The sequence below is a fragment of the Beta vulgaris genome, chromosome 1 (assembly GCF_026745355.1).
Source record: "Beta vulgaris subsp. vulgaris cultivar EL10 chromosome 1, EL10.2, whole genome shotgun sequence".
Taxonomy (NCBI): domain Eukaryota; kingdom Viridiplantae; phylum Streptophyta; class Magnoliopsida; order Caryophyllales; family Amaranthaceae; genus Beta; species Beta vulgaris.
Genome location: NC_079202.1, coordinates 24937816 through 24963218, shown reverse-complemented (window position 1 = coordinate 24963218; position 25403 = coordinate 24937816). Strand labels below are relative to the sequence as shown.

Below are 25403 nucleotides of genomic sequence, written 5' to 3'. Positions count from 1 at the left end.
AAATTCTCATACCATTGATTATTTCCGAAATTCACATTTATATGTTAGGCAATGAAGTAAAAATATTTGATCAAATTGGCCATGATTGATGCTGATCATGATTTCTTGCTAAATATTGAAGATCATAATTGATTTAGGAAATCATAATCAAAGGTGACAAATTTTAATCAAATCCAACATGGACTTTAATACTTACACGGTGACATGTGGACATAATCTTTGGTAGATAGCTTTTTTGCATTGCCAAATTACACCACAATCAAATCTCATATATATGGCAATAAATATATATGAGATTTAGTTTGTTATGACAAAAATTCAAGCTCAAATCCTACTAACCATGTTACGTGGATATCCACATCTAGATGATTTCTGCATTGCCAAATTACACCATAATCAAATCTCATATATATGGCAATGTAATATATATGAGATTTATCTTTTGTTATGGCAAAAATTTCAAGCTCAAATCCTACTAACCATGTTACGTGGATATCCACATCTAGATGAGATTTCTGCATTGCAAATTACACCATAATCAAATCTCATATATATGGCAATGTAATATATATGAGATTTAGCTTTTGTTATGGCAAAAATTTCAAGCTCAAATTCTACTAACCATGTTACGTGGATATCCACATCTATATATATTCTAAGACATCATACAATTTATTTCTACTAACAAATACAAACAATATTCACTGTAGTAAAATGGGTTCAGAAATTGTTAAAATTTGTGACCTTTCTAAGGCATCAAAGCGGTGTTCAATTAAAGTAAGGGTGATTCGTGTTTGGGAGAAGCCCGCATTCAATAAAAATGATGTCGTTGAAAAGATAGATGCTATTTTGATGGATAAGGAGGTAATCATGAATCGCATAACATTATTTTTATATTTATAAATCGTGTAAATTTCATAATTTAGATGTATTAATATATGCTTCTCAAATGTGTAGGATACAAAATTCAACTTACATGTAAGAAATCACTTTTGTCTACCTTTTCATCGAGGTTGAAGGAAGGAAAATACTTGGAGGTCTCTAATTTTTCTGTTAGAGACAATGATGGTGTAGATCGAGGAACTAGACATACTTATAGAATTGATCTAAATTATTCGTCCCATATTGCTGAGTGTGAGGATTTACAAATTGATTCATATGGATTGGAGTTTGTCACATTTGATGACATACTATCAGAGAAATATTCAAATGTTTTTTTAATAGGTATTTTAAATCTACAATAATTATATTTCTCTTTAATATGGTTTTTTGTTATTTACTTTCTACAGATTATGTACTCACTATTGTTCTTCTATTTAGATTTTATTGGAGAAGTTAGTGGCTATAGTTCTATCCAAGAGAAACCTTCTTCAAAATTGATGACCATTGATCTTATAGATTTAGAGTAAGTCCAAAAATATGTATTGTTGTTTTACGAAAATTAACTTATTAAGTTAATAGACTAATCTTTTTAATCTTTTTACATTATTTACTTTGACGGTCATATTCACAGGAATAAGTCTCTTACATGTGTGTTGTGGGGTAAATATGCTGACGAATTCACTACATACCTCAAGACTAGGAAGGATGACGAAAGTATTATTGTTGTTGGACAACAAGGAAACAGTATTACGTATCAAGGTAATTTTAAAAACATCGTTTTATATTTTAACGTTATATTTTAAATACTTCATTTGTTCAAAATTTAAATACTCCTAAATTACTTTGCATAATAAGGTGAGATTCGGATCGCAACTTCTCGCCATGCAACTCGATTATTCATCAACTCCGAAATTCCGGCAATTATGGAATTCAACAACAAGTATGTATTGCTTTTTAAATTAGTCAAAATTTAAGTCATATTTCCAACTGCAACATGTACTGCTTACATTCTAGGTAACAAGAAGGAGGACATTAAAAAAGGTCTTTTTTTTAGGTACAAATTACATTCTATGTAAAGAGAGGAGGACATTAAAAAGGTTACTTTTAGTCATGTATTATGTTATTTATTCTTAAACAAATTAGAGAAGGAATGCTGATAATTAAGTTTACTCATATTTGGGGATTCTTTAGTTCTAAATCTAAAAAAACAAACAACATGTAAGTTGTAAAGTTAATGTAGTCAATTTTTATGGTTTGCCAGCAGTATCTTTAACAATTTGATAAGCTATTATGTGTCCTTAGTCCTTAGTATCAAATTTGAGTACTTATAAAATTGACATATGGTATAATAAAATGCGATGACATGTCATTTTCTTTATGAACTTTATGGCCCTAAAGCTAAACAACTGAAGAGATGATAATGAACTTTATGGTATAACAAAATTGACATATGGTATAATAAAATGCGATGACATATGGTATAACAAATTTGACATATGGTATAACAAAATTGACATATGGCATACAACTTCATTAAAAGGATTCCCACGGCTGTAATCCTTCATCTTGACATGTCATTTCCTTCATATGGCATGATAAGCAAATAAAACAAACCAACTTATCAAAAAAAAAACCTATATCTAATGCATTACTATTATTTTTTACCTAGAACACCTAATGCATTACTAATATACTCTAATAAACCTATCAGACTTAAAGGCAACAAATGGTCATCTTTAGTTTATTATTCTATTTTAATATTTGTATGACTAATATTATTCAATCATTATAAATAATAACAGTGCATTTTTAAGAATTACTATAGTTTTGATTATACTTTTATACATGTTATGTTTACTAATTTCTTATTAGGAAAAATGCAATTGGAGCAAGAACAATTTCTCCACGACCAAGTGAGATATCAACTGAGACTAATGAGTTTCTAAAAGAGGATATCGTAAAAGACATTAGTGATTTGATGCAGTGTGAACAGGTAAAACAACATGATAATTAAAATAGATTAGTTTGGTTTACTACTTTTAACCAATACACTTAGTATAAATAATTTAACTATAATATTTTTTTTTTAAAAGTCTGGGTTAGGTGTGTGCCTTGCTACAATTGAAGACATTGATACAAATTTCAGTTGGTACTACGAGTCATGCAAAATTTGTATAAGGGAGTCAAACGAGATGGTGATAAGATAACTTGCAAAAGGTGCGAGAAAGTTTGAAGGCAACCGTGCCTAGGTAAAAAAAATGTTATGCACATATATATGTATGTATATAAATAGTTATTGTCATTTACACGAAACATATAAAAATTAAATCTAACATATCTATATAAATTACAGGTTCAGATTGAAGATAATAGTTTCTGACAAAACAGATGATGCAACTTTTGTTCTATTCGAAAAAGAGGTGCACAAGTTGTTGGATAAATCCGCTTCAGATTTGTTAGAAATGCAAGTGAAGGTATTACATAATAATATTATACGCTTAACAAAAAATAGTTAAAGAATATTAATTAAGTAATGATACGAAATAGGATAGTAATAATAATAATTATGTAGTATTCTAGTTCTGTTAGGATTCTATATAAAGTAGGGTTTTATTTTCAGTTTATTTTAAGTAAATGTTTAAATGATAAAGGAATCCTATTATGTTTTAGGAGTCTAATTCCTTATCATTTGAGTCAAAGTAGGAGTTTTTGTTTTCCTAATTATTTCTGATTAGGCGTGTAAGTAGTTAAGATAAAGATAGGGTAATTATTTATCTTGATCCTTAAGATAAAGATAAATAAGTTTATTTGTTTTACTATTTCAATTAGGATTAGGAAATCTTGTATTATAAATACATGTTTTCGGCCATCATAATAAAGAAAGTTGAAGTTTTTGAGTTTAACCTATTCCTTGTGGAATTAAAGTTTTCGGAGTGAATCCAAAGTTTAAGCAGTGAATGCAACCCCAGTTATTATCACCCTTGGTTAGGAGTTGGTAATTTCATATCCTTGGAATTCTTATGCGTGAGGCATAGGTTTTTCGAACCAAAATCATTAAAGAAACATAAAAAAACTAATCTTTCATTCAAGAACCTAAGTATAGCCTTCAATTTCACATCAATTGGTGTGGCTGCTGGGATCATAAAGGTGTTTCATTGAGATTGGAAGGTTATAACTCGTGCAAGATTAAAACTTCCGGTAACAGCCAGTTTTTGAGGTAACTTTGAAAGACTCGTTCTCCCACCTCCGGTCGAATTTTTGGATGATTCTTGATCCTAGATTGGACTACTATTTGTCTAGTTTTCTATCCTAAAATTTCGTAAGGTTTCGAGTCGATTTAATATATATTCGAGACTGATCTTTAGAATTGGTCAAAAACGGGTTAATCTGGCACAGTGTTGGGAGAATTAAAACTGCAAACTATTGGCTGGGTATTTTCCGCTGAAATTTTGGTCGAGTGTTTAAAACACATAAGGCTACCTGGATATAAAATTTCATAAATTTTCGAGGTGTTTTGATTGTGTTTTGGAGTACCTATTTCAGATGTATTTTCTGGGCAGTTTTTTGTCAGTTTAAGAAATTATGGACATGAGTGGAACAACGCCTGAGTTCTTAGAGGCTTGTAAACGATTTGAAAAGGCTAAGAAATATTGTTATGATCTTAGGAAAGATGATTATGATCTTAAGAAAGATTATCATGATCTTTTTCATTCCCCTACACTGGAAGAGCGCTTGGAACGAATGCAGCAAAACATGAAGGCAATCTTGGTTTCACTGGAGCAACTATCTATTCCGCATGAATGTGAAGAAAGTAAAGAGAAAATTCAGCAAGTTTCAACTAGCCTTGTGGAACATAATGTTCATGATTGTCAAGTGTTTAAAGTTGAAGAAAAGATTAAAACTTTAGCACTTGCAGGCATTAACAATCCGGTCCTCTTTAATACTATAGTTGTTGCCACAATATGGACTGTTCATACTCATAGATGTGTGAACGCCGTGAATCTTTTTCTTATTGCTAGTGGGTTTTACGGTGCTAATGATTCTCATGCTATAATGCTCTTTTACTGGGTTGTTCAACGCATATGGATGATTCCATGGACTTCAAAACTTGAGACAAGTTTTTTTTCTACAAGGGGAGTATGATACGAAATAGGATAGTAATAATAATAATTATGTAGTATTCTAGTTCTGTTAGAATTCTATATAAAGTAGGGTTTTATTTTCAGTTTATTTTAAGTAAATGTTTAAATGATAAAGGAATCCTATTATGTTTAGGAGTCTAATTCCTTATCATTTGAGTCAAAGTAGGAGTTTTTGTTTTCCTAATTATATTCTGATTAGGCGTGTGAAGTAGTTAAGATAAAGATAGGGTAATTATTTATCTTGATCCTTAAGATAAAGATAAATAAGTTTATTTGTTTTACTATTTCAATTAGGATTAGGAAATCTTGTATTATAAATACATGTTTTCGGCCATCATAATAAAGAAAGTTGAAGTTTTTGAGTTTAACCTATTCCTTGTGGAATTAAAGTTTTCGGAGTGAATCCAAAGTTTAAGCAGTGAATGCAACCCCAGTTATTATCACCCTTGGTTAGGAGTTGGTAATTTCATATCCTTGGAATTCTTATGCGTGAGGCATAGGTTTTTCGAACCAAAATCATTAAAGAAACATAAAAAAACTAATCTTTCATTCAAGAACTTAAGTATAGCCTTCAATTTCACATCAAGTAATTAATACTAGAATATTATATATTCTAATTCATAATCCTCAACAGAAAGGTGACAAGGATGGGTTTCCTGAAGAATTCACAAAATTGCTTGGCAAAAGATTACTCTTTAAAGTGGAGATTCCTCATCCTAATAAGGTTGGTCAGTCAAAGGACTTTGCCGTTATCAATACAACTGACGATCAAACAACTATAGACAAATGGATGGGACTCTACATGAAAATGGCGGTACATTGTCATTCAAAATTATATTTTTAACCCATAATCTAATTACATATTTCTGTCAAATAGTTGGAGTACCTGATTCTACCATACTTTTTTTTTGTTGTAATGTCCAGTACGAGGAAGCCAAAGAAGCACTAAAAGAAAATGAGAGTGTCAAGGAAATTGAAGTGGATAAGGTAACAATTGACCTATCTAATATTGTTTTTCAAGAAAAATAATATGAATGTAATCTATGTGTTATTTAACTAACCAAATTTGATGTCTTTATATATTATAGGATCATAATATGAGCAACCAGCAAGAATCGGCAACTTCTGTTACACCTCAAAAGCGCATCTTAGAAACTAATGGTGATAGTGATAGCTGCAAATATAGTTCCCCTTTGGATGCTCGGTTATCAACAAACAAGAGGCCCATGATTGTTAAGGAAGAAAAGAAGTGATAATCGTAGATGATGTGTTTTTTGTCTATCTTGAATAAATTTCAAAACTATGTTCGATTGTTTTTTTAAAGTTATTTAGAATGGATTTTATGAATTAGATTATAATTTTTGAGTTTCTCATTATTTAGGATTCAACTTTTAGCACTTTTATATATTTTTTGATCTTATAATAAGCAACTGTCATATGAATTTTTTGACCTTATGTCTAGGGATAGTTTTTGGTAATGAATAAATAAGTAAGAAACATTTACACCATCATTATATAGAGCATGAAATATACAACATTTCTCATCATCATGGTGTTTATATCTCTTTCCCTTCTTCTTATACCTCGCCTTTTCTTCCCTCCACCTCATAGATTTTCACATTTACATTTTTCTCTTACGGATTTCTTTAATTTTTTCACCAACTATGAGGATCCTCATTACGTTCTATCGCCTACCTTATGATAATTAATTATTTAACTAAAACTATGATATACGCTAATGAACTTATTACATAAATTTAAGCTCATACGGTCTCCTAGAAAGGATCCCATACATGTTCTACATAATCGTTTCTAAAAGACATATATATGATTTTTTTTTAATCTTTTAAGAGCATGCCTATTTCCATATAATTTTTAAAATTTCAATTTTGAAGTCTTTCGTGCCTATTTCCATATATTATTATTAGAAAATAGGATAAGAGTTAAAACGTGTCAAAATTAAGGCATCTTGGGCTCATTTGATATGTATGTGGTATAGATACTCAACAAAAAATTAGCTCATGAAAGAAGATAGGATAAGAGTAAAAAGTTTTCTTAAAAGCAAAACAGGTGCTACAAATGACAAAGAAAAAAAAAACATTTTATAAATCAAAAGTAGCTGTTATCACAACTAAACCAAAAAAATATCATATATTTTTTTTTCTTGCTTAGGCCACTATACTTATAAAGTTCCAATTAAGAAATATTTCACCAATCCCTTAGTTTATACACAATGGCCAATATTTCTCAAAAAAATCAAGATTACTGCAATTAAGGATATAATCTAGGGATAGTTTTTTGTTATGAATATTCTTACCTAAAATATTTAAATGTAAATAGGTAACTTAAAATATAAATACTCCTTATTATTAGTACGTTACCACAAATGTATTACTATAAAACTCATTAATCAAGATACTCAGTAATTCCTTCCATTAAGTTGTTGGTAAGGGGTCAAAATATATAATAATCCCTAGACCCTAACCTATTCCTTCCATTTAGGTACAAAAGTAGATGAATTTTTGTGACTGCATTTTTTTAAAAAAAATGAAAAACTGCCCCTTCTTAATAGGAAGACCAGCATAAGATCCTAACTCCTAAGCGACAATATTCCTTGATTTCAAGGATCTAATTTTATAAATATGCTAACTAAACGTGTTAACTCTTGCTTTTTATATAAATCCTTAACAACTTGAAAACATCATGCCGATGTTCAATCACGTAAATCAAGAAGGTTTATAAAATAATATACATGTACTATGTTTATAAAACACTATAGATGATTAATTCATTAATTGCAATCTTTTAATGATGGTATTGCATTAAGTTTACTAAATTTAAAAAAACGTCCAGGGATAGTTTTTATTCTTACCTAAAATATCTAACTAATAAAAGGTAACTTATAATATAAAAACTCCTTATAATTAGCACATACGAGACATGCATCACTATAAAACTCATTAATCTTCACTATAAAACTAATTAGTGTTTCTTTCCATTAAGTTCTTGGTAAGGGGGTCAAAAATCTAAATAAGTAAGAAAAACTAAATCAATAAGATAATGGATGAAGAGACAACAAAGTTGAATCGTGCTAAAAGGAAGGAAGCAATGGCTACAAAACGTGCTAGAAACAGACACAATGAGAAAGGTAAGACATTGTATATACTTATATGGTTTTATTAGAATATTTCCCTCAATCGTATTATTCACAAAGAAAGCAATATATACAAAGTCACACCATGTCTTACGCCTAAAACCAAGATGGCATATATCTAACAGGTTTTATTCCACCAATTATTATGCAATATCTAAATCATCTATTTGTAATATGAGTTGTCGGAAAAAATTAATGAAAAATACATCATCAACCAACCAAAAAGATAACTAAAGTAATCTATTAAGACTAACAATTTGAGTTACCCAATCTCATCGGCAAAAAAAAAAATCAACATCAATAAATCAGAAAAAAAAAAATATAGATCATCAGAAATACATCTTTAACAATATATTCAAACAAAAATAATAGTTAATAAGATTGTCTATTAAATTTTTAAAAAATAAAATTCACTACATACAAATGAATTAGAATATGATTTTTTATCGTGATCCATCATTTCTGAAATTTATTTTGAAAAAAATAATCTGTGAACCGGTTCTTAAATATTGTAACATGATAATTATTGGTTAAAAAATTAAAAAAATCAAATTTTGTTACATGCAAATTCATAACCAAAATAATATGTGGCTGTTATTTTACTTTGCATTTATATTTGAATTGAATATGCAAATGAATTAAGATATGATTTTTTTACCATGCTCTATTATTTCTTAAAATGTAGACATTTTTTTAAAAAAAAAGTTGTGAACCCGTGTAAAAATAATCTTTTAATATTTAAAAAATAAAAATTTGTTACATGCAAATTCATAACCAAAAAAATTTGTGGTTGTTATTTTACTTTGCATTTATATATGAATTAAATATACAAATCTATTATTTCTTAAAATGTAGACGTTTTTTTTTAAAAAAATGTGAACCCGTGTAAAAATAATATTTTAATATTTAAAAATCAAATTTTGTTACATGCAAATTCATAACCAAAAAAATTTGTGGTTGTTATTTTATAAACTTGATTTATATATAAATTAAATTATAATATTCAAATTAATCATGAAAACGTGAGATTTGATTAACTCATATGTGAATTATACATGCATTATGTTTATTATCTTCTATATAATTTAAACTTTAATGTCAATAAGAAATTGGAAGATAAAACTTACTATTTTGGGCGGTAAGTTATTATATTGTGGATCTCATTGATATTACCCTCCATTTTCCCTTGCGTTGCCATTAAGTGAACAATCCTCCACCATAACCAACATGCATGTTGTTTTAACCTCTTGGTGATGAATAGATCTTCAATTTTTTTGCCATTGATGCAACTTTTGTTTGCTTTCAATTTTTTTAGAGAATTTCTATTTGCATGCCTTCATTGTGGACTAACTTCTTGAATGAAAGAATGGTATCGTGAATTGCATTCCTTCATTGTTTAGAAAACAACAAATTTGTCTAAGTAAAGCAATTGGAATTGGGTTAACTTCTTGAATGAAAGAATGGTACCGTGAAGAAAATAATGGGAAGAGAAAGTGTTATAAGAAAATAATATGGACTAACTTATTAGATGAAAGAATGGTACTGTGAAGGTGAAATAATGGGAAGAGAAAGTCTTATAAGATAGGAATACAATAAGGAATTGGGTTGACCAACAAATTTGCATATTAAAACAAGAAAATAATGTGGACTAACTTCTTGGATGAAAGAATGGGGTACCGTGAAGTTGAAATAATTGGAAGAGAAATAAGTGTTATAAGAGATAGGGAGATACATGCAATAAGGGATTGGGTTTACCAAAAAATGATAAATATATAAATTATTGGGTTAAGCAAATAGCAATTGGGTCATTGGATGCAACTAAGTATACATTTGTCTAAGTAAAGCAATTGGGTCATTGGGTGCAAATGTGCAATAGCAATTGGGTCATTGGGTGCAACATATGTAGAGTATCAACATATGTAGTTGTTGTGTAAAATTGGGTTAAGTGCAATTGGGTTAAGTTCAGATTAATAAAATATTGTTAAGATACTAATTTTTCATACCCACTATTCATATGTAATAATGTAGATTTTATTCCTGTCAAAAAATTCATATCAGGTGCAACTTTGACATCAACAAGTAACTATGTACTGAAGGAGCAAACTCAACCTTTATCGGATGTATCTAACGGTACGACAATTAATATTTTATGTCAATTAATATAATAACTATATTTTTATGCCAATTAATATCTAACAGTATGTTGTCTAATTTGATCTCCCTTCTTAAACAGTTCTTAGTTCTGCAACCTCTATTCGTAATAGCGATGCACATATTGCAAGACAAAAAAGAAGGTGTATACTGAAAGACAAACATCACATGGGTACATGTTCTTTCGAAAATATGAAAGAGAATGGAACTCCATTCAATTGTATTTCTTATAACAACCAATGTAATCTTCATACTATCATTATCAGTTACTATTTAAATGACCTGTTTTCGTATTATTATATTTTTTTATTTGTTTTTCGACGGTTAACCTTCGACAACTACGAAAACACATAATCGAGTTATAAATACTAATATCCATCATTTTTAAACACAAATGACATGTTTCTCTTTTCATCAAATTAACCTAATACTCCCTCCGTTTCCTAAAGATCTTCCCTCTTTCCGTTTAAGGGTGTTTCCAAAAGATCTTCCCTCTTTTGCTTTATTCCTTATTTGGCAAAATAAATTTCCTTATTTACCCTCTCATGTCACTATCATATGGTCCACCATTACATTATTAATTCAATTTTACTCCCTTTCTCTCTCCTACTTTAACCCCTTTTTATTTGTTTATTTATCTTAACCTCTTTCTCTCTCCTACTTTACTCACACCATGCCCCACACAACTTGATTTTCCTTGGAATCTGTGGAGATAAAGTGGGAAGATCTTTAGGAAATGGAGGGGGTACCTTATAATCTCATATTAAATATGTCTTAACTAATTTATTTACAAATAGACCAATTTAAGGAATTCGAAATTAAAAGTATATCAATATTTAGCATTGTTAAAATATTGCATATATTACTTTTATTTGTTGATATATATGAATTTCGCATATATTTGTATTGTCTAATTTTATTGTATATTTGTATTATGTTTTCGACAATAAAATATAACTATAGTAATTATATAGTTCATTGAGCTGTATAATAAGACACCTGTTATACTGTAAATACAATAGAAAACAAATTCATTGAGTTGTATTTCTTCTAATATCAAAAGTAATTTCACTTAATATTACTATTATATATATAAACCTAGAAAAAATTGTCCACATGTCATCTACTCAAGAAGGCTTGGCTATGTGTCATCCTAAAACTCAAGACCAGCCACGTGTACATCCCCACTCCTTTTGACATGTGGCAGCTTCTGCAAGAGATTGTGTGTGATCTCCAACTGATAATTGCCTTCACAAACGCTGAGTTTACTGTTCCTAATTGGTTTATTTTTAGCAACAATTGACAATTCACACACCAGTACTTCAAATTGGTATAAGCTCAAGGAAACTCTACCCATATCCAACAAAGGAAATTCTCAAATTGTGAACGTTAACTTATATGGCTGTACAATACTTGCCTTGGATAAATTTTAAATTTAATCTACTCATAAATGGAAAATAACTTTGTTGTCCATAATTCACAAATTGATTGTTATATGAAATAAGTTAATAAATGATTGTTGTCCATAATTCATAATTGAAATAAGATTCCCACGGCTGTAATCCTTCATGTTGACATTTCTTATCAAACTACTTGCATCAAGCAAATGAACACACTACATGAAATAAGTTAATAAATGATTGTTGTCCATAATTCATAATTGAAATAAGATTCCCACGGCTGTAATCCTTCATGTTGACATTTCTTATCAAACTACTTGCATCAAGCAAATGAATTACCAATACATAGTCCATGCATATTCTAATATCATCTTATTTTTAAGGTGAGAGTCAAACAGAATATCCTAATTATTTTATTATTTCGCAAGAAATGAAAACAAACAATCAAAGACTCCCTACATCCAAAAGAGTCATTAGTCTTCGCAAAATTAACAACCTTACAGATGTTGAAGACATGCTTATAAGTAAGTAACTATTAGAATATTAGTAGTTTCATTATTCTACTTTAACACATTAATAAAATTAATATCCTAATTATTTTTAATGCTAGGTATAATTGGATCATAGTATACGCGAGTTCTATACACTGGCAAAAGATGGAGTGACATACCTACAAGATATTGTACTAATTGATAGAAGGTAACATTTTTTTTGCATGTACAATATGTTTTTAGATCTAATTTCTTTATTTTTAATGTAAATAATGATTTCAATGTACTATGAATTAGTTGCATGGCAGTTATGTTGACTATCTCAACACATTTTATATTTGGTCCCAATGCATTGGACAACTTTAAAGATTCAATCAGTTGCCTTATTTGTGGATTAGTTGTCACAAGGGCTTATGGTAATTGTATATCACTATTCCAAAAATTTGTAATTTTTTGCGTTAATTGGTTGAAAATAATTTTTTAACATTCGACTATTTTATATGTCTGCCATTTTTATAACACTAGGTACATCTTCATTACATTGTGGAAGTGCTACAACTATAACATGCAACCCAAGGTGTAAAAAGCAACGAGAAGATGCGTTGGTAAGGAACTTATAATTGTATCTAAATTTTTAAATGTCTACATTTACTTATATTTTAAATTAAGTTGTAACAGGTTTTTCTGACCGTTTTGTCCAACACAAAGTCAATTGGATAAAAAGAAGCACATTCCCATTGAATATGACACTGAAGATATCTAATGCAAGGAGAACAACAATTAATAAATTTATTAACATGAACCATGTATGTGACCTTTAATTTAAATCAATTCCAATATAATATCTTTTTATTTTATTATGTTTAGATATTTTCAATATGTATAACAATATTTATACATTAATGCAGGAAATATGTTGTCGAATCGTTGGCCGATTAGTCCATGTAAACATCGATAGTATCAAATGGATTGATTCGTGCCACAATAAAAATTTGCAACCAAAGAAATGGTAAACCTACCTATATTACAAATTAATGTACGTTTATAATAACTTACTAAATGTGCACTAACATATTTTTGTATTTCATTTACTACAGCATGTCATTGAATGTTACAATTAAGGACAAGAGTGGATCCATACATGTCACTCTGTGGGACAAGCAAATTAGTTTTCTATTAAAAAAAAAATGTTGAGGTAATCGATTATTTAGAGATGCATGATTTATTCGTTTAATGTTTTCGTAATACTTTTAACTATTTTTTTTATAATCAGGGAGTTAGTACGGAAGAAATTTCTAAAATACTTAAAGCACGTATAGGATATGCTTATATCTTCTTGCTACACTCAGACTTTGGCAATTCAACATTATCATATTTTAAGGTTATTCATATAACCTATGTTGATTGGGCTGAAGAATGTGCTTATTTATTCAGGTGTGTGTACTATTTTGTTTTATTAGCTTTTATATTTAACTATTTTAACATATTTCCTTATATAATTTATAATAGGCATTTAAGAGTGTTTACTATTGTGTTTTTCACAGGGATCGCTTGAAGAGAAATGACCAGTTAAATTGTATTGAGGAATAAGAAAAGTTTGTTAGTGCCAAAATTTACTTACTTATCATTCGTGGCGTAATTTTAGATTGTTTTGTTATCATCTATATGTATGTTTTTCAATAATATACAAAATAAAGTTCATTATCATCTATATGTATGTTTTTCAATAATATACAAGATCCCAGTTATATATCCAAATTTAAGTCTTGGTCGGTTGTTGGAAACTTTAAACAATTAAAGATAACTGAACTGAACATTGTCACGACCGTACATTCGTAATAAAAAAAAAAATTGTCTGCTCCAATTTGTCCCGGACGATGTCCTAGGCATGAAATGAATTTTTAAATAGAGGTTTTTGTGTTTGCGAAATAATAATTGATTTCCGTAAGATATTTAAAAGGTAAAAAGTTGGTATAATAGAAAGAATAAGAAAGACATAATCATGAAACAATAATATTAGAATTGCCTATGATTCTCTATTTTTTTTTTTTAATGTAATTTGTATGAGAATTTGATTAATGAAAGTGTGTAGATGAGATGGTGGAGTTATATGCTATAATTATGTGGTGATGGGTTCAAATCTATAGATACACGTCCAAATTCTCATACCATTGATTATTTCCGAAATTCACATTTATATGTTAGGCAATGAAGTAAAAATATTTGATCAAATTGGCCATGATTGATGCTGATCATGATTTCTTGCTAAATATTGAAGATCATAATTGATTTAGGAAATCATAATCAAAGGTGACAAATTTTAATCAAATCCAACATGGACTTTAATACTTACACGGTGACATGTGGACTATAATCTTGTGTAGATGAGCTTTTTGCATTGCCAAATTACACCACAATCAAATCTCATATATATGGCAATATAATATATATGAGATTTAGCTTTTGTTATGGCAAAAATTTCAAGCTCAAATCCTACTAACCATGTTACGTGGATATCCACATCTAGATGAGATTTCTGCATTGCCAAATTACACCATAATCAAATCTCATATATATGGCAATGTAATATATATGAGATTTAGCTTTTGTTATGGCAAAAATTTCAAGCTCAAATTCTACTAACCATGTTACGTGGATATCCACATCTATATATATTCTAAGACATCATACAATTTATTTCTACTAACAAATACAAACAATATTCACTGTAGTAAAATGGGTTCAGAAATTGTTAAAATTTGTGACCTTTCTAAGGCATCAAAGCGGTGTTCAATTAAAGTAAGGGTGATTCGTGTTTGGGAGAAGCCCGCATTCAATAAAAATGATGTCGTTGAAAAGATAGATGCTATTTTGATGGATAAGGAGGTAATCATGAATCGCATAACATTATTTTTATATTTATAAATCGTGTAAATTTCATAATTTAGATGTATTAATATATGCTTCTCAAATGTGTAGGGATACAAAATTCAACTTACATGTAAGAAATCACTTTTGTCTACCTTTTCATCGAGGTTGAAGGAAGGAAAATACTTGGAGGTCTCTAATTTTTCTGTTAGAGACAATGATGGTGTAGATCGAGGAACTAGACATACTTATAGAATTGATCTAAATTATTCGTCCCATATTGCTGAGTGTGAGGATTTACAAATTGATTCATATGGATTGGAGTTTGTCACATTTGATGACATACTATCAGAGAAATATTCAAATGTTTTTTTAATAGGTATTTTAAATCTACAATAATTATATTTTCTCTTTAATATGGTTTTTTGTTATTTACTTTCTACAGATTATGTACTCACTATTGTTCTTCTATTTAGATTTTATTGGAGAAGTTAGTGGCTATAGTTCTATCCAAGAGAAACCTTCTTCAAAATTGATGACCATTGATCTTATAGATTTAGAGTAAGTCCAAAAAATATGTATTGTTGTTTTACGAAAATTAACTTATTAAGTTAATAGACTAATCTTTTTAATCTTTTTACATTATTTACTTTGACGGTCATATTCACAGGAATAAGTCTCTTACATGTGTGTTGTGGGGTAAATATGCTGACGAATTCACTACATACCTCAAGACTAGGAAGGATGACGAAAGTATTATTGTTGTTGGACAACAAGGAAACAGTATTACGTATCAAGGTAATTTTAAAAACATCGTTTTATATTTTAACGTTATTATTTAAATACTTCATTTGTTCAAAATTTAAATACTCCTAAATTACTTTGCATAATAAGGTGAGATTCGGATCGCAACTTCTCGCCATGCAACTCGATTATTCATCAACTCCGAAATTCCGGCAATTATGGAATTCAACAACAAGTATGTATTGCTTTAAATTAGTCAAAATTTAAGTCATATTTCCAACTGCAACATGTACTGCTTACATTCTAGGTAACAAGAAGGAGGACATTAAAAAAGGTCTTTTTTTTAGGTACAAATTACATTCTATGTAAAGAGAGGGAGGACATTAAAAAGGTTACTTTTAGTCATGTATATGTTATTTATTCTTAAACAAATTAGAGAAGGAATGCTGATAATTAAGTTTACTCATATTTGGGGATTCTTTAGTTCTAAATCTAAAAAAACAAACAACATGTAAGTTGTAAAGTTAATGTAGTCAATTTTTATGGTTTGCCAGCAGTATCTTTAACAATTTGATAAGCTATTATGTGTCCTTAGTCCTTAGTATCAAATTTGAGTACTTATAAAATTGACATATGGTATAATAAAATGTGATGACATGTCATTTTCTTTATGAACTTTATGGCCCTAAAGCTAAACAACTGAAGAGATGATAATGAACTTTATGGTATAACAAAATTGACATATGGTATAATAAAATGCGATGACATATGGTATAACAAATTTGACATATGGTATAACAAAATTGACATATGGCATACAACTTCATTAAAAGGATTCCCACGGCTGTAATCCTTCATGTTGACATGTCATTTCCTTCATATGGCATGATAAGCAAATAAAACAAACCAACTTATCAAAAAAAAAAAACCTATATCTAATGCATTACTATTATTTTTTACCTAGAACACCTAATGCATTACTAATATACTCTAATAAACCTATCAGACTTAAAGGCAACAAATGGTCATCTTTAGTTTATTATTCTATTTTAATATTTGTATGACTAATATTATTCAATCATTATAAATAATAACAGTGCATTTTTAAGAATTACTATAGTTTTGATTATACTTTTATACATGTTATGTTTACTAATTTCTTATTAGGAAAAATGCAATTGGAGCAAGAACAATTTCTCCACGACCAAGTGAGATATCAACTGAGACTAATGAGTTTCTAAAAGAGGATATCGTAAAAGACATTAGTGATTTGATGCAGTGTGAACAGGTAAAACAACATGATAATTAAAATAGATTAGTTTGGTTTACTACTTTTAACCAATACACTTAGTATAAATAATTTAACTATAATATTTTTTTTTAAAAAGTCTGGGTTAGGTGTGTGCCTTGCTACAATTGAAGACATTGATACAAATTTCAGTTGGTACTACGAGTCATGCAAAATTTGTTATAAGGGAGTCAAACGAGATGGTGATAAGATAACTTGCAAAAGGTGCGAGAAAGTTTTGAAGGCAACCGTGCCTAGGTAAAAAAAATGTTATGCACATATAATGTATGTATATAAATAGTTATTGTCATTTACACGAAACATATAAAAATTAAATCTAACATATCTATATAAATTACAGGTTCAGATTGAAGATAATAGTTTCTGACAAAACAGATGATGCAACTTTTGTTCTATTCGAAAAAGAGGTGCACAAGTTGTTGGATAAATCCGCTTCAGATTTGTTAGAAATGCAAGTGAAGGTATTACATAATAATATTATACGCTTAACAAAAAATAGTTAAAGAATATTAATTAAGTAATTAATACTAGAATATTATATATTCTAATTCATAATCCTCAACAGAAAGGTGACAAGGATGGGTTTCCTGAAGAATTCACAAAATTGCTTGGCAAAAGATTACTCTTTAAAGTGGAGATTCCTCATCCTAATAAGGTTGGTCAGTCAAAGGACTTTGCCGTTATCAATACAACTGACGATCAAACAACTATAGACAAATGGATGGGACTCTACATGAAAATGGTGGTACATTGTCATTCAAAATTATATTTTTAACCCATAATCTAATTACATATTTCTGTCAAATAGTTGGAGTACCTGATTCTACCATACTTTTTTTTTGTTGTAATGTCCAGTACGAGGAAGCCAAAGAAGCACTAAAAGAAAATGAGAGTGTCAAGGAAATTGAAGTGGATAAGGTAACAATTGACCTATCTAATATTGTTTTTCAAGAAAATAATATGAATGTAATCTATGTGTTATTTAACTAACCAAATTTGATGTCTTTATATATTATAGGATCATAATATGAGCAACCAGCAAGAATCGGCAACTTCTGTTACACCTCAAAAGCGCATCTTAGAAACTAATGGTGATAGTGATAGCTGCAAATATAGTTCCCCTTTGGATGCTCGTTATCAACAAACAAGAGGCCCATGATTGTTAAGGAAGAAAAGAAGTGATAATCGTAGATGATGTGTTTTTTGTCTATCTTGAATAAATTTCAAAACTATGTTCGATTGTTTTTTTAAAGTTATTTAGAATGGATTTTATGAATTAGATTATAATTTTTGAGTTTCTCATTATTTAGGATTCAATTTTAGCACTTTTATATATTTTTTGATCTTATAATAAGCAACTGTCATATGAATTTTTTGACCTTATGTCTAGGGATAGTTTTTGGTAATGAATAAATAGTAAGAAACATTTACCCCTCATTATATAGAGCATGAAATATACAACATTTCTCATCATCATGGTGTTTATATCTCTTTCCCTTCTTCTTATACCTCGCCTTTTCTTCCCTCCACCTCATAGATTTTCACATTTACATTTTTCTCTTACGGATTTCTTTAATTTTTTCACCAACTATGAGGATCCTCATTACGTTCTATCGCCTACCTTATGATAATTAATTATTTAACTAAAACTATGATATACGCTAATGAACTTATTACATAAATTTAAGCTCATACGGTCTCCTAGAAAGGATCCCATACATGTTCTACATAATCGTTTCTAAAAGACATATATATGATTTTTTTTAATCTTTTAAGAGCATGCCTATTTCCATATAATTTTTAAAATTTCAATTTTGAAGTCTTTCGTGCCTATTTCCATATATTATTATTAGAAAATAGGATAAGAGTTAAAACGTGTCAAAATTAAGGCATCTTGGGCTCATTTTATATGTATGTGGTATAGATACTCAACAAAAAATTAGCTCATGAAAGAAGATAGGATAAGAGTAAAAAGTTTTCTTAAAAGCAAAACAGGTGCTACAAATGACAAAAAAAAAAAAAACATTTTATAAATCAAAAGTAGCTGTTATCACAACTAAACCAAAAAAATATCATATATTTTTTTTTCTTGCTTAGGCCACTATACTTATAAAGTTCCAATTAAGAAATATTTCACCAATCCCTTAGTTTATACACAATGGCCAATATTTCTCAAAAAAATCAAGATTACTGCAATTAAGGATATAATCTAGGGATAGTTTTTTGTTATGAATATTCTTACCTAAAATATTTAAATGTAAATAGGTAACTTAAAATATAAATACTCCTTATTATTAGTACGTTACCACAAATGTATTACATAAAACTCATTAATCAAGATACTCAGTAATTCCTTCCATTAAGTTGTTGGTAAGGGGTCAAAATATATAATAATCCCTAGACCCTAACCTATTCCTTCCATTTAGGTACAAAAGTGATGAATTTTTGTGACTGCATTTTTTTAAAAAAAATGAAAAACTGCCCCTTCTTAATAGGAAGACCAGCATAAGATCCTAACTCCTAAGCGACAATATTCCTTGATTTCAAGGATCTAATTTTATAAATATGCTAACTAAACGTGTTAACTCTTGCTTTTTATATAAATCCTTAACAACTTGAAAACATCATGCCGATGTTCAATCACGTAAATCAAGAAGGTTTATAAAATAATATACATGTACTATGTTTATAAAACACTATAGATGATTAATTCATTAATTGCAATCTTTTAATGATGGTATTGCATTAAGTTTACTAAATTTAAAAAAACGTCCAGGGATAGTTTTTATTCTTACCTAAAATATCTAACTAATAAAAGGTAACTTATAATATAAAAACTCCTTATAATTAGCACATACGAGACATGCATCACTATAAAACTCATTAATCTTCACTATAAAACTAATTAGTGTTTCTTTCCATTAAGTTCTTGGTAAGGGGGTCAAAAATCTAAATAAGTAAGAAAAACTAAATCAATAAGATAATGGATGAAGAGACAACAAAGTTGAATCGTGCTAAAAGGAAGAAAGCAATGGCTACAAAACGTGCTAGAAACAGACACAATGAGAAAGGTAAGACATTGTATATACTTATATGGTTTTATTAGAATATTTCCCTCAATCGTATTATTCACAAAGAAAGCAATATATACAAAGTCACACCATGTCTTACGCCTAAAACCAAGATGGCATATATCTAACAGGTTTTATTCCACCAATTATTATGCAATATCTAAATCATCTATTTGTAATATGAGTTGTCGGAAAAAATTAATGAAAAATACATCATCAACCAACCAAAAAGATAACTAAAGTAATCTATTAAGACTAACAATTTGAGTTACCCAATCTCATCGGCAAAAAAAAAAATCAACATCAATAAATCAGAAAAAAAAAAATATAGATCATCAGAAATACATCTTTAACAATATATTCAAACAAAAATAATAGTTAATAAGATTGTCTATTAAATTTTTAAAAAATAAAATTCACTACATACAAATGAATTAGAATATGATTTTTTATCGTGATCCATCATTTCTGAAATTTATTTTGAAAAAAATAATCTGTGAACCGGTTCTTAAATATTGTAACATGATAATTATTGGTTAAAAAATTAAAAAAATCAAATTTTGTTACATGCAAATTCATAACCAAAATAATATGTGGCTGTTATTTTACTTTGCATTTATATTTGAATTGAATATGCAAATGAATTAAGATATGATTTTTTTACCATGCTCTATTATTTCTTAAAATGTAGACATTTTTTTTAAAAAAAAAGTTGTGAACCCGTGTAAAAATAATCTTTTAATATTTAAAAAATAAAAATTTGTTACATGCAAATTCATAACCAAAAAAATTTGTGGTTGTTATTTTACTTTGCATTTATATATGAATTAAATATACAAATCTATTATTTCTTAAAATGTAGACGTTTTTTTTAAAAAAATGTGAACCCGTGTAAAAATAATATTTTAATATTTAAAAATCAAATTTTGTTACATGCAAATTCATAACCAAAAAAATTTGTGGTTGTTATTTTATAAACTTGATTTATATATAAATTAAATTATAATATTCAAATTAATCATGAAAACGTGAGATTTGATTAACTCATATGTGAATTATACATGCATTATGTTTATTATCTTCTATATAATTTAAACTTTAATGTCAATAAGAAATTGGAAGATAAAACTTACTATTTTGGGCGGTAAGTTATTATATTGTGGATCTCATTGATATTACCCTCCATTTTCCCTTGCGTTGCCATTAAGTGAACAATCCTCCACCATAACCAACATGCATGTTGTTTTAACCTCTTGGTGATGAATAGATCTTCAATTTTTTTGCCATTGATGCAACTTTTGTTTGCTTTCAATTTTTTTAGAGAATTTCTATTTGCATGCCTTCATTGTGGACTAACTTCTTGAATGAAAGAATGGTATCGTGAATTGCATTCCTTCATTGTTTAGAAAACAACAAATTTGTCTAAGTAAAGCAATTGGAATTGGGTTAACTTCTTGAATGAAAGAATGGTACCGTGAAGAAAATAATGGGAAGAGAAAGTGTTATAAGAAAATAATATGGACTAACTTATTAGATGAAAGAATGGTACTGTGAAGGTGAAATAATGGGAAGAGAAAGTCTTATAAGATAGGAATACAATAAGGAATTGGGTTGACCAACAAATTTGCATATTAAAACAAGAAAATAATGTGGACTAACTTCTTGGATGAAAGAATGGGGTACCGTGAAGTTGAAATAATTGGAAGAGAAATAAGTGTTATAAGAGATAGGGAGATACATGCAATAAGGGATTGGGTTTACCAAAAAATGATAAATATATAAATTATTGGGTTAAGCAAATAGCAATTGGGTCATTGGATGCAACTAAGTATACATTTGTCTAAGTAAAGCAATTGGGTCATTGGGTGCAAATGTGCAATAGCAATTGGGTCATTGGGTGCAACATATGTAGAGTATCAACATATGTAGTTGTTGTGTAAAATTGGGTTAAGTGCAATTGGGTTAAGTTCAGATTAATAAAATATTGTTAAGATACTAATTTTTCATACCCACTATTCATATGTAATAATGTAGATTTTATTCCTGTCAAAAAATTCATATCAGGTGCAACTTTGACATCAACAAGTAACTATGTACTGAAGGAGCAAACTCAACCTTTATCGGATGTATCTAATGGTACGACAATTAATATTTTATGTCAATTAATATAATAAATATTTTTATGCCAATTAATATCTAACAGTATGTTGTCTAATTTGATCTCCCTTCTTAAACAGTTCTTAGTTCTGCAACCTCTATTCGTAATAGCGATGCACATATTGCAAGACAAAAAAGAAGGTGTATACTGAAAGACAAACATCACATGGGTACATGTTCTTTCGAAAATATGAAAGAGAATGGAACTCCATTCAATTGTATTTCTTATAACAACCAATGTAATCTTCATACTATCATTATCAGTTACTATTTAAATGACCTGTTTTCGTATTATTATATTTTTTATTTGTTTTTCGACGGTTAACCTTCGACAACTACGAAAACACATAATCGAGTTATAAATACTAATATCCATCATTTTTAAACACAAATGACATGTTCTCTTTTCATCAAATTAACCTAATACTCCCTCCGTTTCCTAAAGATCTTCCCTCTTTCCGTTTAAGGGTGTTTCCAAAAGATCTTCCCTCTTTTGCTTTATTCCTTATTTGGCAAAATAAATTTCCTTATTTACCCTCTCATGTCACTATCATATGGTCCACCATTACATTATTAATTCAATTTTACTCCCTTTCTCTCTCCTACTTTAACCCCTTTTTATTTGTTTATTTATCTTAACCTCTTTCTCTCTCCTACTTTACTCACACCATGCCCCACACAACTTGATTTTCCTTGGAATCTGTAGGAACAGTAAGTGGGAAGATCTTTAGGAAATGGAGGGAGTACCTTATAATCTCATATTAAATATGTCTTAACTAATTCATTTACAAATAGACCATTTTAAGGAATTCGAAATTAAAAGTATATCAATATTTAGCATTGTTAAAATATTGCATATATTACTTTTATTTGTTGATATATAGATGAATTTCGCATATATTTGTATTGTCTAATTTTTATTGTATAATTTGTATTATAGTTTTCGACAATAAAATATAACTATAGTAATTATATAGTTCATTGAGCTGTATAATAAGACACCTGTTATACTGTAAATACAATAGAAAACAAATTCATTGAGTTGTATTTCTTCTAATATCAAAAGTAATTTCACTTAATATTACTATTATAATATAGACGACAATACATATATTAATATTTGCTGTATATTTTTTTAAAACCCTTTTTAATATTTAAATCGTGCAAACTGATAATAATGTAATACTTATAAAGTACTTTGTGATCAAAAGATCACAATAACTTATAATTTATTTATTATTTAAGCATTCCTTTTAATTTAATGATACATATAATTTATTATAAGTTATTTTGTTATGCCTACATAACAACTACTGTCCAGTAAATTATCAACAAAGATCATCGAATTATTGTGTTGTCGACATAACATCGCTCTGTAACATTACAAACGGGTAGTGTGTATATATATATATATATATATGTTGTCATTTGTTATCAAATATATATGTAATTTTTTGAAACTAATAACATTTCTTTCTTAAGGCTCGAGTCACAGTTATACTCCACTAATTATTGATCAACCATCATCCAACCAGCGTAATATTTACATAACACCGCTTAGCAACATTACAAACGGTCTGTATATTTAAATTGAATGTTATGAGTCATTTCATATTCAAAATATACATAGATTTAATAGACTATATATATTTTCAGATTTGAGCATTAATGAACATGATTGCCATCCTACTAAGGTCAATCGACGAAAGCGAATGGCAATAATAGCCGAGAAGCGTATAGTAGAAGGTTGAACAATAAATTATGTAGCATAATGAAGTTTGATGAACATTATATTTTATCTATTACCATTAAGTGGGATACTTTATTAAAACGATTTCTTACTATTTGTGTAGATGTTCCAAATTATGTTCAACTATCACCTACATCTGGGATCATGGTAAATGGTCATTATACAGTTAATGACATCGAACGAGAACGTGAGTGCTTTCTTTTTGTTATTTGATATCCATCAAATGAAGTAATTTATTTATTGATATTTCTAACAAGAAATTGTTATATAAAAATCTTCAGAAAATGAGGTCACTGCTACCTGCGAAAGTCGTTATTTGTCACCATCTGTTGTTAACAACGAAAATATATGTACGTGTTACAACCATACTCTATATATGTGATATTATTCCACACTTTGATCTATTATTATTTTAACAATTATTAATTGTTACGTTCAGATGTTAATTTCGATTCAAAGTCAGCACGACAAAAAAGAAGGCTTATATTGAATCAAAAGCGTAATCTTGGTATGTTTAACGTTATATGTGCATATATATGTACATATGAAACTATTTATTGTGCATAATAATATTATTAACTTCACATCGTGTTATTTACTTTGAGTTAATGAAGTTGGAAATCGAGACCTACTACGTTTAGAAGAATCCAGAACGAAGTGCAGATATAACAAAACTGTCGCTCAGAGTAAAAAAGTTCTCAATCAAGTTAGAAAACAGTTATATCTAGATACACAGTTTCCTATGTTTTTTAATAATCGAATTGAAAATATTTGTTATGAATCTTTTATGTATAACTAATTAAATATTATGTATAACAGCAAGTACAACCGAGATTAACACGTCAAACATAGCAAATCGTTCCCTTCAGTTAGAGGTGGATGATCATGAGAATATTGACAATATTGCTAGCAATGAAAACGAAGTTTCAGGTATTGAAAATTAAAGTTTATAATTAGTTGAAAGTTAGTTGGCAACTTATACGTACATTGAAATGATATTATACTTAAATTTGAAATTTGTTATATAGAGTATTGGGATATTGGAGATCCAGTATGGGAATGTGAATATTGTGGTGCAATGATGTGGTTCGAGGAAAGAGCAAAAAAACATATCAAAACTGAGAAGCCCAAGTTCTCACTTTGCTGTATGCAAGGCAAAGTTGTGCTACCTTTACTACGTCGCCCTCCACAACTCCTCAGTGACTTGCTTGAAGGAAAACATCCAAAAAGTAGGAACTTCATCGAGAACATACGACCATATAATATGATGCATTCGTTCACATC

General features: G+C 28.7%; 2 protein-coding genes across 2 annotated transcripts; both read left to right on the top strand.

Annotated features, from left to right (window-relative positions):
- The first annotated feature begins 714 nt into the window (after positions 1-714).
- Positions 715-4458, top strand: LOC125493289 (uncharacterized). Its single transcript, XM_057391514.1, has 9 exons — positions 715-864; positions 984-1224; positions 1321-1405; positions 1514-1641; positions 1738-1822; positions 2755-2875; positions 3029-3099; positions 3236-3356; positions 4426-4458. Exons 1-9 carry the CDS (start codon positions 715-717, stop codon positions 4456-4458), a joined length of 1035 nt encoding a protein of 344 aa, XP_057247497.1.
- A 10498-nt stretch (positions 4459-14956) lies between these two features.
- Positions 14957-18300, top strand: LOC125493291 (uncharacterized). The gene is made up of 11 exons (XM_048636501.2): positions 14957-15106; positions 15200-15467; positions 15565-15649; positions 15759-15886; positions 15983-16067; positions 17000-17120; positions 17221-17378; positions 17482-17602; positions 17707-17886; positions 17997-18059; positions 18160-18300. Exons 1-11 carry the CDS (start codon positions 14957-14959, stop codon positions 18298-18300), a joined length of 1500 nt encoding a protein of 499 aa, XP_048492458.2.
- Positions 18301-25403: the final 7103 nt, after the last annotated feature.

Excerpts from the sequence above, each read along its gene's own strand:
- LOC125493289 (XM_057391514.1), top strand. The coding sequence starts at position 715 with ATGGGTTCAGAAATTGTTAAAATTTGTGACCTTTCTAAGGCATCAAAG. Across the intron at positions 865-983 it reads CTATTTTGATGGATAAGGAG|AAATCACTTTTGTCTACCTT; the intron begins GTAATCATGAAT and ends CTTACATGTAAG. Across the intron at positions 1,642-1,737 it reads AAACAGTATTACGTATCAAG|GTGAGATTCGGATCGCAACT; the intron begins GTAATTTTAAAA and ends TTGCATAATAAG.
- LOC125493291 (XM_048636501.2), top strand. The coding sequence starts at position 14,957 with ATGGGTTCAGAAATTGTTAAAATTTGTGACCTTTCTAAGGCATCAAAG. Across the intron at positions 15,468-15,564 it reads TTCAAATGTTTTTTTAATAG|ATTTTATTGGAGAAGTTAGT; the intron begins GTATTTTAAATC and ends TCTTCTATTTAG. Across the intron at positions 16,068-16,999 it reads ATTATGGAATTCAACAACAA|GAAAAATGCAATTGGAGCAA; the intron begins GTATGTATTGCT and ends ATTTCTTATTAG.